We start from the raw sequence: 15,635 nt of genomic DNA, 5'->3' as shown, positions 1-15,635 counted from the left end.
AGAACTCGACTGGATAAATTAACAATTATTGATTTCTCAATCTTTGTGATCTCGTCCAAGGACTGCTTCTTTGTTGATTCCTTCCATAATTCTCTATCCTTCCTCTGGTTTGTGTATTTTTTATTTTCTATAAAAAAAATCATGAGAGCTACTGCTACTTAATGAGCTTATACTAATTGACATAGTATCAAGGTTATCAGACGTCTGAGTTGAACGTGGCATCATTTTTTTGCATTCAGGAATAAATTCTGTTGTTTGCATAATCTTTTTCATTCCTGTGGATTTTTTAAAGTTTACATTTCTTAATAGACTCCTTAAGTTTATCAGTGGTGCCTTTTAATTTAGAAAGCTGTGTATCAAAAACTTCTAAACTATTATCATCCTTCAGCTGTTGAGTATATTTATCCAATTCTTCTTTTTGAACTTTAATGATCTTGACATTTTTCAGTTATTAGAAGCATTAAATCAAATGAACATTTATTAAGAATTCTGTTCCATTTACTTAAAAATTCAGGATCATCTTTAAAGTTCTGTGGTTCTTTATTGATTCTTAAGACTCTTGATATTCTCTCTGATTTACAATATTCAGTCAAAATGTTCTTATGTTTACTGATTAAATCATTCTAATCTGCAGAAAAGTCAGCGTTAGACTGGCTATCAATATTAAATTCTAAGGAAGGGCACGTTCAAAAGATCCTCTGCTTGCTGTGATGAAAAACTAAAAGTAGTGTTCCGATTGTTAGTAGCTATAATTTCAACAAATGTAGAATCACAAATACAAAAAGTGCAATAATAAGTGAAAAAGCATGTTCAATTCCCACTAGAGTTCTATATCATAGTGGGTAATGCAATGATCCTCAAAAGGGCATTCAGGGCTACTGCTGGTGTAGTTTTCACAGGCTTTAAAGGTGTCCATATCTGTCTTGGTCCAGCCTGAAGATACGTCAAAGCATCGATTTGAGGATATGATCATGCACACCTGCTTGATGTTGAGCATCGGGGTCAGCACAGACCCATTCTGTGCATGTGTCTTCACAGACAGAGGAGGTATCTCCCGGGTCAGATCATCGAACCATGCCTTGACATACCTCAATGCACAGTTGACACTCCTCTCGACACATCCTCCCTTATTCACCTAGAAGGGAATATTTTGAGGATTCAGATATCTCCAACCACTCGGAGAGGATTTACCAGAATATTCAGCACAAGAATCCTATGGTATACTCTCTGATCCTTTTCCATACTGGGACAGACCGAAGGTCCATCAAGCCCAATATCCTATTTCCTAAAGTGGCCAACCCAGATCCCAAGTACCTAGCTAGATCCCAAGTAGTAAAACTGATTTTATGTTGCTTATCCTAGGAATATGCAGAGGATTTCCCCAAGCCATCTCAATAATGGCCTATGGACTTCTCTTTTAGGAAATTATCAAAGCCTTTTTTAAACCCTGTTAAGACATCTGATTTCACAAAAACAAAAAAAGGATCCAAAAAAGATCTGCAGAAAAAATGAGCCAGAAGCAAACAAAACAAAACTGCAAACTGTGTACAAGATGCAGGCAAATTTAATATGACAAGAACACAATATATAAAACCCTTTTACCAATAAAGGGACCTGACACGGTCCGTGTTTCGGACAAACCTTCGTCAGGGGTCCATGGTAAAATAGGGGGGCTAAAAAAAGCCACAAAAAATGAAGAATATCGACGGGATGCCTGTGTGTGTCAAGTTCACCACAAAAGCCAACAGCAGTAAAGCGTATTTCCACATTTCTCTGACAACGAATTCCAGAGCTTAATTATATGTTGTATGAAGAAATATTTTCTCCGTTTTCTTTTAAATCTACTACTTAGTAGCTTCATCATATGCCCCCTAGTCTTAGTATATTTGGAGAGAGTGAACAAGTGTTTAACATCTACCCTTTCCACTCCACTAATTATTTTATAGACCTATCATATCCTGCCTGAGCCGTCTCTTCTCCAAACTAAAAAGACCTAACATCTTTAGCCTTTCCTCTTAGGGAAGTCAACCCATCACTTTTATCATTTTTGTCACCCTTCTCTGTACCTTTTCTAATTCCGCTATATCTTTTTTGAGATATAGTGACCATATGCGGGACAGTGCCCACCTGCCCCCATCCCGTACCTGTTACAGGCCTCCGCAAGGCTGACTTAAGACCTGGTGGTCCAGTGGTGAGCTGTGACAGGAATGATCCTCCCTGGAGTACCTTTTAAATGCCTGGTGATCCAGTGGTGGGCTGGGACAGGAATGATCCCTCATGTCCTGGCCAACTCTGAGAACTTTTTGCCTCCCTCCCACCTCCTCGGCATACCTTTAACCATTTTGGTCACCTTCCTTATACCTTTTCTAGTTCCAGAATTGCACTTAATGTTCAAGGATATTGAATATAAGAATCTTTTAAGAGTAAACAGTCTTTGATATTAGACAAGATCAATTAATGTGATTCTTTATATCAGGGGTGCCCACACTTTTTTGGCTTGCGAGCTACTTTTAAAATGACCAAGTCAAAATGATCTACCAACAATAAAATTTTAAAAAACACAAAGCGCACTGTATGCAGAAAAAATGTTAATTATCATTAATTATTCTGGGTTTTCAGAGGTCAAGGCAGATGACTTTAAAATATGCAATGTCACCTCAGTAACAACTGTACAAAAATAGACAAATATACCCCCTCCCCTTTTACTAAACCACGATAACAGTTTTTAGCGCAGGGAGCTGCGCTGAATGCCCCTCGCAGCTCCCGACGCTCATAGGCTCCCTGCGCTAAAAACCAATTTAGTAAAAGGGGGCCATAGTGCAAAATATAGACAGCAGATACAAATTCTCAAAACGGACACATTTTTATCACTAAATTGAAAATAAAATCATTTTTTCCTACCTTTTTGTCTGGTGATTTCATGAGTCTCTAGTTTTATTTCCTTCTTCTGTAAATCCAATATTTCTTTCTTTCTGCCCCTCCCCCTTTCTTTCTGTCTCTCTTTCTTTCTTCTCCTGCCCCCGTCTTTATTTCTGTCTTTCTCTCTCCCCCTGCCTGCCTGTCTTTCTTTCTCTCTCCCTGTCCCCCAAGCCATCACGCCGATTTCTCCACTTCTCCGATTCTTTCTTTCTCCCTGTCCGTCCCCAAGCTACCACTCCGATTTCTCCCTGCTTCCCCGAGGCAGGCCTGGCGCGTACAAGCGCCGGGCCCACAAGCCTTCCCCCCCCATGTCAATTCTGACGTCAAAGAGGAAGTTCCAGGCCAGCCAGGCAGTGATTGGCTGGCCCAGAATTTCCTCTCTGACGTCATAATTGACGTTGGAGGTGAAGGCTTGTTGTCTGGCGCTTGTACGTGACTGGCCTGGCTCGGGGAGGCAGGAAGAACAATATCGCAAAGGTAATGCAATCGACTTGCGTTGCCTTTGCAATTTACTGCTCGATCGCGATTGACCATTTGAGCACAATTTAGTACTGAATGTGGCTGCAGAACCAAGGGCACAGTCATAGTACACCCAAGGCCAATTTTGCCTCAGACCCATCTTGCAGTTGTGAACTATTAGAGTAGCTGGAGGGATCCCAAAGCCCTGTATCTGAAAACATTGGTAACCCACTGAAGTTGTAAAACATTGAGAATGGCAACAGTCAGTATTCCGAGCTCCCCATGCCAGCAGCCTGAGCATGCTTAGTCCATATGTGAGAATTGAGAAAGCCTGGGGTGCCAGCACCAGCGGCACTGACTGACTTTTAGTGGAGGTTTACAACTTTGGCTGACTGCCTAATGTTTTCAGTTGGGCTTAGGGGATCTCCATCTAGCCTAAATATTTAATTTTAAAGGTTTTTTTGGGGTTTTTTTTAGGGGTTCAGGGGTGGGGAGAGGAACCTACTGATTGGCTCATCCAAATGTGGCCTTCTGGCTATGCTACTGTGCAGAATGGGGAAGAGGAAGATTAATTATATATTTATTGTGATTTATTTACCACATTTTTGAAGAAATTCATCCAAGGCTATGTATAGCAGTAATAAGCCAGGCATAGGCAATTGCAGCCATAAAAAAAAAAAAATCAAACACCACACATTGTATTTATCATACTGTGCTATAATGTCAACACAATACACAGTAAAACATCTCAATAGATAGCATGGGTGGAGGTAGTAAACCAATAAAAGTAGGAAAGGAAAGATGACCTCCACACTGGATGTCGTTTCATTGAAATCTACACTATTGCCAATAAATCAAGTGTTGTTCAAAGACTCTGTTCCAGTGTGGAGGTCATCTTTCCTTCCCTACTTTTATTGGTTTGTTGACTGTGCCATGGGAATTGTCGTTATGTTTTTTGGCTTTGGAGTAGGTTGAGGTAGACCATATAGACAAGTAAGATAGAATAACAGAAGTTAGCAAATAAAGGTAACTAATTTAAGAATAAATTGCATGTGAAGTAAGAAAAGATGCAAGAAAATGCTCTCAGGTAGAGTAAGATTGCGTAAACAAGCCCTGCTACTGTACGTGCAGTCAGTGTTGGTCTTTGTGACTAGCTAGCTAGTTGTTTCTTTAGATTCCAGGGGTGAACTTAAATGGAAAAATAAATTGCAACTTTATTTTCAGTAACCTCTAACAGAAGTTTAGCTTTCTATTTCATAATGAATGCAGGCAGCAAAGTTATTTATGGCCTCTGCACTCCAAAAATGTTTAACTTCAATAAATCTCGCTATCTAAAAATAATATACCCTTAAAAGCAAACCCAGAATACATTTGGTTTTGTGAAGTGCCTTTTTCTCTGAAAGCAAGTAACTGATAATGGTTAACAGATATACGAGGTATTTCTTTTCAAATATTTAAATTGCCACTACTTATTTCTTTAGCACTAGTAGATGTACTGTACATTAAACATTTAAGAGACAGTCCCTGCTTAGTAAAGCTTGCAATCTAGTTGAAACAAACCGGGTAAATAGGGGTTCAGAGAATTTGTCAAGAGGGAATGATAAAAAGGGCAGGTGTGCTTTACAAGCGAGTGGGAATTATAAGTTATGAGGCAATCTCAAAAAAGTGGGCTTTTGGCCTAGATTTAAGTTAGAGAATGACACGGTGACAAAATTCATCACCGCGGGATAACCGCGGGAAACCATCTTCATGTCATTCTTTAAGGAGAGAGGGAAGAATCAGAATGGCCACAACCACTGACCCGCAAGCTTTGCTTTGAAGAATGCTGGTGTAGAAGGATTGAGATTGAAATAGACACTAGAAAATGACATGGGATTATTTCCCGCGGTTATCCGCGGGGACAGGAATGGTGATGAATTTTGTCACTGTGTCATTCTCTAATTTAAGTACTGCCAGAGACTGAGCATAATTGCTCTTCATTTGTAATGCAATCTATATCTGTGTGTGGTGTGTTGGTTTTTTTAAAAATGCATTTAAATGCATTTTTCTGAGCAGGGGTCCATGGGTTCCATGGCACAAAATGTTTAAGAATACCTGTGTTAAGCCAGGCCTTTCTGGGAGTGCATTCCAGTGTGTGGTGGCTACTCTGGAGAAAGCTTTTTGAGTGTCACTTCACATGACTTCTTTGGACAGGGTGTGGTTAGAGAGATTCCTTGGAAAGTCTTTAGGAACTTTGAAAGCATGTGGAGAGAGATCCTGTTTAAGTATTCTGGCCTGTTTGGGCAGTAAAAAGAAAAAAAAGTGTTTTATTTTAGCCCTGTATTGCACTGGTAGTCAGAAGATTTTGCAGAAATGGTATTATGTGATCATGTTACTTAAACCTTCTATCAGTCGTGGTCTGGTGCAAAACACTTTGTAGTCAGGCCATTGTAGAGTGCATTATAGTAATCTAGCCTTCATGATTATGGACATACCTTCTTGATGTATGGAGAGTGGCAGTGTAGTTGTAGATGTAACCGTTTTGATAAAGGAACTTCCCTGCTCTCAGTGATAAGGTTTAAAATCATATGTCTAGTTCAGAAGTGCTAGTCTAAGTGTATTTTGTAGTATTTGTTGCTCTATCAACTAATGTGTGCCATGTGTTTGTCCCAGGTGGGATTGTTAATATTTACCACTCCCATTGCTGAGATTAGTTTGATTTTAGACAGCAAGCCTTTCATTATGCTAGTCCTCATTTGTGGAACTGTTCCATTTAAGATTAGCAATTAACCCCCCCCCCCCCCGGAAAAAAAAAATAATGAAGACACTACTTTTTACTGACATTGTATCCTCAACAGTGACATCTAGATCCTTTACATGGGCAGTGACCCTAGCGTGGAATCCTGCATCACATAGCTATAGTTCAGGTTTCTCTTTCCCACATGCATCACTTTGCACTTGCTCACATTAAACGTCATATGCCATTTTGATGCCCAGTCCTCTAGTCTCACAAGGTTATTTTGCAATTTTTCACAATCCTCTTGTGATTTAACAGCTTTGTGTCATCAGCAAATTATCTCATTCCCATCTTTAGATTATTGATAAATATGTTAAAAAGCAGCAGTCCCAGACCTCTGGGGAACCCGAACCCCTCGGCCTGTTGTATTCTTGTGAGACCACAGGAACTCGCAGCACGGCTCTGCATGGGGCAGGAGTGTAAGAAGATAGCTCCTGCCCTGCGTCGCTGCTAGACCACCAGGTAAAGTCTGGGGGCGGGTCAGAGTCGGCACAAAAGTTATTCACAAATTTTCCTTATTCACGGGCCAGCTCTGCCCCTAACTCCCGCGAATACAGAGGGAGGAGTGTACATGGATGAAATAGCAGAGTGTAACGTCTTGCCAAAAGGAAGAAAAGCCTCAGAACCCCATTAGGGAAGAATCCTTCTCTAACTAGAGAAGGATAAATTACGTCATCGGCACAAAACCCTCCTTAACTGGTGTTAACAGCCTGTATTCCCGCTTAATCAATTATATGTCCCATTGGTACTGTTAGTACTAATCATAGTAAAATTAAAATAACTGACATCAGATATGAACTGTCAGCAAACGTTGCTCTGAGGTCAATTTCATGGAGTACCTGTAGAGCCAGCCTGCTTGATGTCCTTTCTGGAGCTTGGGGTCTGTTCCCCTAGGAGCTTGCTTGCTTGCTGATTTAATCGGAGGCTTGAGTGCAGAGTGTGGGGTAGAGAATGACACGGTGAAAAAATTGGTCCCCGTCACCGCCCCGTCCCCGTCTCACCATCCCCGTCACCGCCCCGTCCCCGTCTCACCATCCCCGTCACCGCCCCGTCCCCGTCTCACCATCCCCGTCACCGCCCCGTCCCCGTCTCACCATCCTCTTCACCGCCCCGTCACCGCCACTGCCACCCCATTCACCGCCCCGTCACCGCCACTGCAATCCCATTCACTTTTCTTTATTTACGGCCGCTGTACCTAATCGCGGCAAAGATCTCCCTGCCGTGATTAGCATAGTGACCGCGGCTACGGCTGCAAGTCTCCCCTCCCCCCAGCGATCACGGCAGGAGGGCACCCAACCCCTCCTGTAGACCCCCCCAACGGCCCTCCCGACAATCGCAGCAGAAGGGTACCCAACCCCTCCTGCCGGTCCTCCCAATGGCCTCCCCTAAGATCGCCGGCAGGAGGGTACCCAACCCCTCCTGCTGGACCCCCCCCCAACGAACCCTCCCACCCCGGAACCCCCTTAGTCTTACTTTCCAAGTTGGACCGGACAGCTCCTCGCTCGTCTGGCCAGCAGTCCTGCCTCCGTCCAAATGAGGCGGGCCCGCCCCTCCCCTCCCCTGCCTCCCAATGGCCTCCCCTAAGATCGCCGGCAGGAGGGTACCCAACCCCTCCTGCTGGACCCCCCCCCAACGAACCCTCCCACCCCGGAACCCCCTTAGTCTTACTTTCCAAGTTGGACCGGACGGCTCCTCACACGTCTGGCCAGCAGGCTTGCCTCCGTCCAAATGAGGCGGGCCCGCCCCTACCCTGCCCAACCCACAGGATCCTAGGGCCTGATTGGTCTAGGCACCTAAAGCCACTCCCGCTATAGGAGGGGCCTTAGGTGCTTGGGCCAATCAGGCCCTAGGATCCTGTGGGTTAGGCAGGGGAGGGGAGGGACGGGCCCGCCTCATTTGGACGGAGGCAGGCCTGCTGGCCAGACGAGCGAGGAGCTGTCCGGTCCAACTTGGAAAGTAAGACTAAGGGGGTTCCGGGGTGGGAGGGTTCGTTGGGGGGGGGTCCAGCAGGAGGGGTTGGGTACCCTCCTGCCGGCGATCTTAGGGGAGGCCATTGGGAGGCAGGGGAGGGGAGGGGCGGGCCCGCCTCATTTGGACGGAGGCAGGCCTGCTGGCCAGACGAGCGAGGAGCTGTCCGGTCCAACTTGGAAAGTAAGACTAAGGGGGCTCCGGGGTGGGAGGGTTCGTTGGGGGGGGGGGTCCAGCAGGAGGGGTTGGGTACCCTCCTGCCGGCGATCTTAGGGGAGGCCATTGGGAGGACCGGCAGGAGGGGTTGGGTACCCTTCTGCTGCGATTGGCAGGAAGGGTTGATCTGACAAATGAGGAGCACGGTGAAATAGCGGTTCCTAGAAGGGGGCACATTGGCCCGCGGGGACAAACCTGTTCACCGTTTCCGCGGTCGGTGAATGGCCTTGTCCCCGTCACCGCAGCGACTGCTAGTTTTCTTCCCCGTTTTCGGCGGTGACCCGCGGCTTAAATGCGGTGGCCGCGGGTAAACCGTCACCGTGTCATTCTCTAGTGTGGGGCTTCTGTGTAACAACCCTCAGGATATCAGGGGACCGGCTGCAAAGTTTCTCTCCCCAACTTGACGTGTGGATTTCTGGCGGTGGGGTTCCATGGTCGGGGTCTCCCGACCGACAGCCCGAAGATCTCCATTGGAGAACTTGCAATAACTATCTGAGGCAGAAATCCTTTCCCTGCAGACTGCTGAGAACTGACAGGCACCATAAGTCACAGTGAGTACTCCCATTATTCCCTGTGTGGAAAATCAGAGGGGGTGGGGGTGTCTGAAAAGTCAGATTTGAGGATTTCTGGGGTCCGTCGGGTTCCCCCACCTCCAAAACAAAACCCCTAAATCACTATTTTTTATTTTTATTTTTCAGCTCAGTTCTAATGGACTGGTTTTGGCACACATTTTCTGGTGGTGGCTATTTTGGATTTTCAGCAATCTCTTTTCAAAGCACCTTTTTCTGCCTCAAAACCCCTTGTTTGCCTGGGGATCACCTGCAATAGAGTTCTTAGGTCAATTTACCCTCAATCCTACGTTTCACACCCTTGTTGCATGCAGCCTCTGAACAAACTTCCTTCCCGCAGGCTGGACGTTTTGGCCCTTCTCAGGGGCTAATCCCTGAAAAGAGCACAAATTTGCCAGCTGAGGAGGGACTGTGTTCTTTGTGCTTCGAGGCATGGGTGGAAAGGGCAGGAGCTTCAGGATCAGCCTCTTTTCCGTTCTCTAGGGGATTAGCCCCTGAGAAGGGCCAAAACGTCCAGCCTGCGGGAAGGAAGTTGGTTCAGAGGCTGCATGCAACAAGGGTGTGAAACGTAAGTGCATGGAGGCAGAGGTGTCATTGTATCTGCCCCCCAAACTACAACCCCTCCCCTCCCACTGGCAGATCTAGCCATTCTCTCTCGGACGATTCCGCATGGCTACTTCAGTGCAGCTGTGATGACCATAATGGGGCCTCAGATTTCCTGGTTCCAGAGATAAGCACAGTCTTTTGTCCCTCTGGCCAAGAATTGACACTGTGAAGACTGAGCTGAGTTGAGTAGAAGATAGAAAAATAGGAAGAAAACTGTTCAACTAGATACATATGAAGGCCATTAAGTATTGTTTTAAGAGGCCAGTGTCACTGTACTTTGCATAGTCTCCTTCTTACAAACTGCAATATCTGTAAAAGCAATCAAGGAATGTATCTGAGAAATATTTCACTTCTCAAAAGCTCTTATGTGCCCAGACATGTACTTCAAGCTGTGGTTAACAATGAAGCAATATTGTATTGTGCAAACTTAAGCCAGATAGAGCTTTTTCTTATCCAGGGACACAAAGTAAGGGAAACTTTGTGATCTGTAACTCAGAAGTAAAAGATCTATGTTGTCTAATTATATGTTTAGCTGAGGCATTATACAGTATAAGCCGTCAAAATTTATTTGAAATCAGGTAATTTCTAATAGAAATATTAAAGTGAAATCCATACCTTGTTCATTTATATATACGGTAGTGTTCGTGTTTCAACCATGTCAAGCATTTAAGTTTAAATACTGTAGAATTAATGATTACAGTTGCTACATCATGACTATTTTTATTAAATAAGGATAATTGACATCTTTCATTAAGTGTTAAGGTGTCAAATCTAGTGAAACACTTAAAATCACAGGTATGCAACTTCTGACTCATGGACAAAACTCATTTTAGTGATGCATTATCATGGCTTCAGCTCTGCTACCATGCAATTGAAATAAGTAAGGACTGAAATGGCCTTTATATGACATCTCACTAGGAGATCCTTCTACTAAGTTGAATTAGGTACTAACTAAGCTTAATTAATATCAAAATGGCATATAATGCAATATGCTTAAGCATCCTATGGTAACTTCCAAATTATGGTATGCTAATCTGGGCACTAAATATAGTTGTATTTTTTATAGGACTGGGAGGGATGGTGAATGGGTGTTTCTGCACGAAACAGCGCATCCACATTATTTATTTATTTTAAAAATTTCTTACCCGCTTACATCTAAGCAGCTTACAAAGTACAGTCATAATATTAGGACATACATACAATAACATACAAGAATGTAAGTCTCCATAAAAATTGTCTTCATGCACTGTATACCTCCTCATACAATAATGTCAATGTCTCCATAATGTATTAATATTCATTCATTTAATTGCCTCTACAAACCAAGTAGTTTTCAATACTTTCTTAAACTTGTGTAAATCCGGTAGTGCTCTCAATGTTCCTGTCAATTTGTTTCATAATGATATAAGTACATGCTAACTAGTTAGCACTGGATATTCATGTGAGCCCTTACCGCCTACAAAATAAATTTCAATAAATGCTTATGTAGTAAATTTTTTTTAATGGTTTGCATACTAATGGCAAGATTTGTATACTTCTCCCTCCGAATCCGCGGTTTCAGTATCCGCGGATTCGGCTATTCGCAATTTTTTTTTTTTGTAAAGGAAAAGCTGCATACCGGACCTCCCTGGACCTTACCTGGTGGTCTAGCAAGCTTTCGGAGCAAGAGCGATCTTCCTGCGTTCCTGCCCCGTGGAGATCACTCATACAAAATGGCTGTGGGGAGTTCCTGTCGTCGTCTCGAGAGATTACGGGAACTCATGGCAGACATTTTGTATGGGTGATCTGCACGGGGCAGGACGTAGGAAGCTCGCTCCTGCCCTGAAGCCTGCTAGACCACCAGGTAAGGTCCAGGATGCTGGGGGAGGGTCAGAGCCATTAAGCAGTTAAGCAAAGGAACCAACACGCTGTGGTTTTCCAAATACAATTAATCGCCACCTCCCACGCCCCATGCGCTTAGACCCGCCTTCCAAGCCCACTGGAGGGTAGAACTGTCAGTTGGAAGTTCACACTTCTGTCCTCCTACGAGGTAGTTTGTTGAGTAAGAGCTAAGGAGATAAAAAATGGTTACACTTCTCCCTCTGAATCCGCAAGGTAAAGTCCGGGATGCCGGGGGAAGGTGGGGGTGGGTCAAAGCTGGCCCAAATGTTATTTGTGGATTTTCAATCTTCATGGGCCGGATCTGCCCCTAACCCCTGCAAATATTGAGGGAGAAATGTATATGGTCATTAATACAATAAAAAATAAAAATTAACCATTTTATGGTTGCAGTAAAAATGGTCTTAACATTTGGGGAGAAAATGATTTGGCAGAGCAACCTCTATCGCTATAATACCAAAAAAGACATTTTAAAAGGTATAGTCAAACCTTGGTTTGTGAGTAATGTGGTTTGCAAGTGTTTTGCAAGATGAGCAAAACACTTGCAAACTTTAACTCGCAAAACGAGTGTTGATTTGATAAACGAGCTCAGCTATGGTGGTCGTGCGTGCTTGTACGTGATGCGCGTGTTGTCGGGGCGGCAGCCGGCTTGGCTTGGGAGTTGAGAGGTCCTGCGTATGCTTCTGCGGGATGGCGGCCGGCTTGAATCGGGAGGCGCTGGCGGCCGGCAGAGGCATCGGCCAAAACGGGAGGGCAGCTGCATGGGGACCCTGAGGGAAGGAAGCCACCTTGCAGAAGGGGCTGCGGCACCCACAGGCAGGTACCCACCCCTGGGCCACCATAGCAAACTGGTTGTAGAATGAATCTTTTGAGTTTGCATTATGGCCTATGGGGAACTTTGCTTTGATATACAAGTACTTTGGCTTACGAGCATGTTTTTGGAATGAATTATGCTCATAAACCAAGGTACCACTGTATTTCTGTGGGTGAAAGGTTTGCTTTTACATGTAGAAATAGCCTTTTCTAAAATTGTATACATATCATCCAATCTTATGCATATGTACAGCCTGTGTGCTTTATGTGTGTTTATCCAATATGCATGCAAGTATTTTTGGGTACAGAGTTGGGGAAAGATCGGTACTTGTATGCATTCTTTACAAAATATGTGTAAATTAAACCCGGAAGTTTGTAGATACTGAATAGCAGATGTAAGTATGTGTGTAGTTTTCATGGAATCTTTGAAAGTTGGTGCAAGTTCTGTGATCATACCTGCTGCACAAGTTAGGCAGCATGTTTAATAAAATACCCTCTTTCTGAAGCTCACATCCTAGATAGGTCATCCAGTGATTACAAGAAGATTTTATTCACATGTATTATGATAATGGAACATTAATTCCGCTTGAATGAAATTGTACCTTAAACTCTAAGCCCTTCAGTTATCAATTTTCTTTTTCCTGTGGTCCCTAATATAATAATGTAAACTGCTTTGATTGTACCACAGGAAGGCGGTAAATCCATGTCCCTTCTCTCCCTTTAAGTTTAAAGGTCAACACTCTTAATTCATTCACTGTCATAACAGATACTTACTCTGACAATCTCATATCTAAAAAAAATTAATCTCCTGTCTTGTATCTCTCTAGTTGGACTGATGTTGTATAGAGACTTCTGTCCTTTCTTGCCTTAATGTAACTGCAACAAAATGAGAGCTAGATTAGTTTTGGCAAGGTGGCTTAACCCCCCAGTAAGGCTGTTTGACCTTGAGAGAAGAGCAAGTAGGGTAGACCATTAATTCAGATCTAGTATCTGAAGCAGAGACAAGGCATAGCTGCGTTCACTTAGCCTCTAATACTGAGTGCTATCAGAAAGTAGCTTATACCGTATATAAAATGGACTATTCCTCAGAATATGTAAGAGCTCAGGAGAGAAATGCAGCAGTACATGAAGCCCATATGTTGAACTTCTGTTAAGAAACTAAGAACCAGCTCACCCACAAATTCTCCAATATTGTGTCTTTTCCAATAGACAAAGTGCTCTTCATGACTACAGCAGTTGATCTGGTGATTACTGAGGTGCAGGAACCTGTCCGCTTTCTTCTGGAGACTAAAGTCAGAGTTTGCTCACCTAATGAAAGACTGTTTTGGCCCTTCAGTAAACGGAGTTCTACAGAAAACTTTTTCTTAAAATTAAAACAGGTACCTTGTTCTTTATTATAATTTAACTTATTTTTCAGACATATTACATATACTGGGTCTTTCTCTATATGTATTCATGCTGTACTTTCAGATGTATAACTTTTATATTGAGATAGGAATTGTTTTTCTTCCTAATAGGTTAGGACACAATAGGTGCACAGAAATGAATAGTAATCTTTTTTTTTTAATTGTTTTATCCTTTTACTGTAAGCTATCATAAATAAACATTGGACTGGCAGCCTATAAATGTCCTTAAATAAAATCATCTTGGTTAGAAAATGTTCTCTAACTTTTCTTTTTATCCTTACAGAAGAGAGTACTTATATGCAGTATGCATTCTCTCTTTCCTCAATGACATAAATTCCAATTAAGAGCCCTATAATGACAATTCTAGAGAGAATTCCTAGAGCAGTTCCCTTCCCCTCTCATGGAATTGACAGTGGTAAGAACAAAAACCAGTCCTGCAGTAATCAATTGCCCTCTCCAGAGTGGCTACAAGCAGGCTCCTTTCTTTCCTGGGCCTTCCCACATTCCAAGTATAACTTGTTGCTTTCACTCGCACATGTTCGAAGATGTGATGTGACTTTGGTGGAATATTTAGCCGGTCCTGTATTTTACTCATCCTCTCCTGAATAAGGATGCAAATAATGTTTAAAACCCAACCACATAATAGATAACCATTTAAATCATATGCACTTGAAACAGTTCCTTTCATCAGTGTGCTCCTTCAGGCTGGCTAGTAGTAGCCTAGTCTTCCCCAGTAAAGTGTGGGTTTGTGTGTGGGAGGGGGTGCAGGCACACAGCACACCAGAACAAGGAAAACCTATAAATCGGCCATGGACTTGAGAGTTGCAAGGGGACAGAAATCAAACCCGTCCCCGCTGGAAATCGAATCCGTCCCTGCCTGTCCCCGCTGGAAATCAAATCCATCCTGTCCTGTCCCCCTGCTGGAAATCGAATCCATCCCTGCCTGTCCCCGCTGGAAATTGAATCCATCCCGTCCTGTCCCTGCTGGAAATCAGATCCGTCCCTGCTGAAAATTGAATCCATCCCTGCCTGTCCCGCTTTAAATCGAATCCGTTCCTGCCTGACTCCGCTGAAGATCGAACCCGTCCCTGCTGAAAATCGAATCTGTCTCTGTCTGTCCCCACAAATAATCTCTTCTGTTCCCATCCGTCCCCATAAACTTCAGAAGTAGTTACTTCATTCAGTTATGCTACTAAATTAAAGGCTCTGATAGAGATTCATTTACAAATAAGCAAAGTCACTTTATTAATTTGGAAATATTAATTTGGAAGAATACATACTTTGTAAATGGGTCGTTGCCAGAGCCTCTAATGTAAATATAAAATATAAATACTACAGCTGATGAGGCCCCTCAAGCCATGTCAGCTGAGGATTTCCTCTGAAGGTGTATGAGGATCCCTTTTGCCAAGCTTGGCAGGAAGCACAGATGCTGGCACCTCAGTGGCTCAGGGATGCTGCCAACGACTGCTCCCTTGGTGGAGGGAAGTTTTGGCCACCTATGGAGGAGGCCCTCTGCTGGCAGTGCTTGAGAATCCCCACTAGCCACAGCAAGGGTCAGCAAGTACTTCAATACTGGAGAAATAAAACTAGAAATGCATTTCCTTTTCTGTTGAGCACAATACAAAGACATCTGCTATATACATGTCCCAAAGATAACATATTTCAGTTAATAAATTCCTTTTTTTATCTTTGTTGTCTGGAGATTATTTTTTCCATCAGATTGGTTCCAGTTTCTCTTTTTTCTGCTTTCTTGTCCTATGCAAATTCTTCTTCAAGTGGTTGCTGTCCATTGGTTCCTCCTACCAAAGTCCATCATTTCTCTTTTCCTTCCTTCCATTGTACAGCATCCTTGCTCCCTTCTATCCTGGATCATTCTCTCTCTTTTTCCCCTCCCCACAGCGTTTGTTCCTCTTTCCTCCACCCCCATGTGCAACATGTCTTTCTCTCACTGTCCATAATCTCTCTCCTTCTTATTTCCTCCCTTGCTGCAAAGGGAGTGGGAAAAGAGAGAGGGATCTAGGGTGC

The 15,635-nt window shown here is 43.5% G+C and overlaps 1 protein-coding gene across 1 annotated transcript in view; it reads left to right on the top strand.

Annotated features, from left to right (window-relative positions):
- The window catches only part of RABGAP1 (RAB GTPase activating protein 1), a 539,836-nt gene that overhangs the window by 173,087 nt on the left and 351,114 nt on the right, over positions 1–15,635 (top strand). The window contains exon 10 of the mRNA XM_033960742.1: positions 13,414–13,583. Within this exon, the coding sequence (XP_033816633.1) occupies positions 13,414–13,583 (170 nt within the window). The remainder of the gene's footprint in view (positions 1–13,413; positions 13,584–15,635) is intronic.

Source organism: Geotrypetes seraphini, chromosome 10 (genome assembly GCF_902459505.1).
Source record: "Geotrypetes seraphini chromosome 10, aGeoSer1.1, whole genome shotgun sequence".
In the NCBI taxonomy this organism is placed as follows: domain Eukaryota; kingdom Metazoa; phylum Chordata; class Amphibia; order Gymnophiona; family Dermophiidae; genus Geotrypetes; species Geotrypetes seraphini.
Note: the sequence above shows the minus strand (reverse complement) of the source record. Positions and strands in the feature narration are given on the sequence as shown.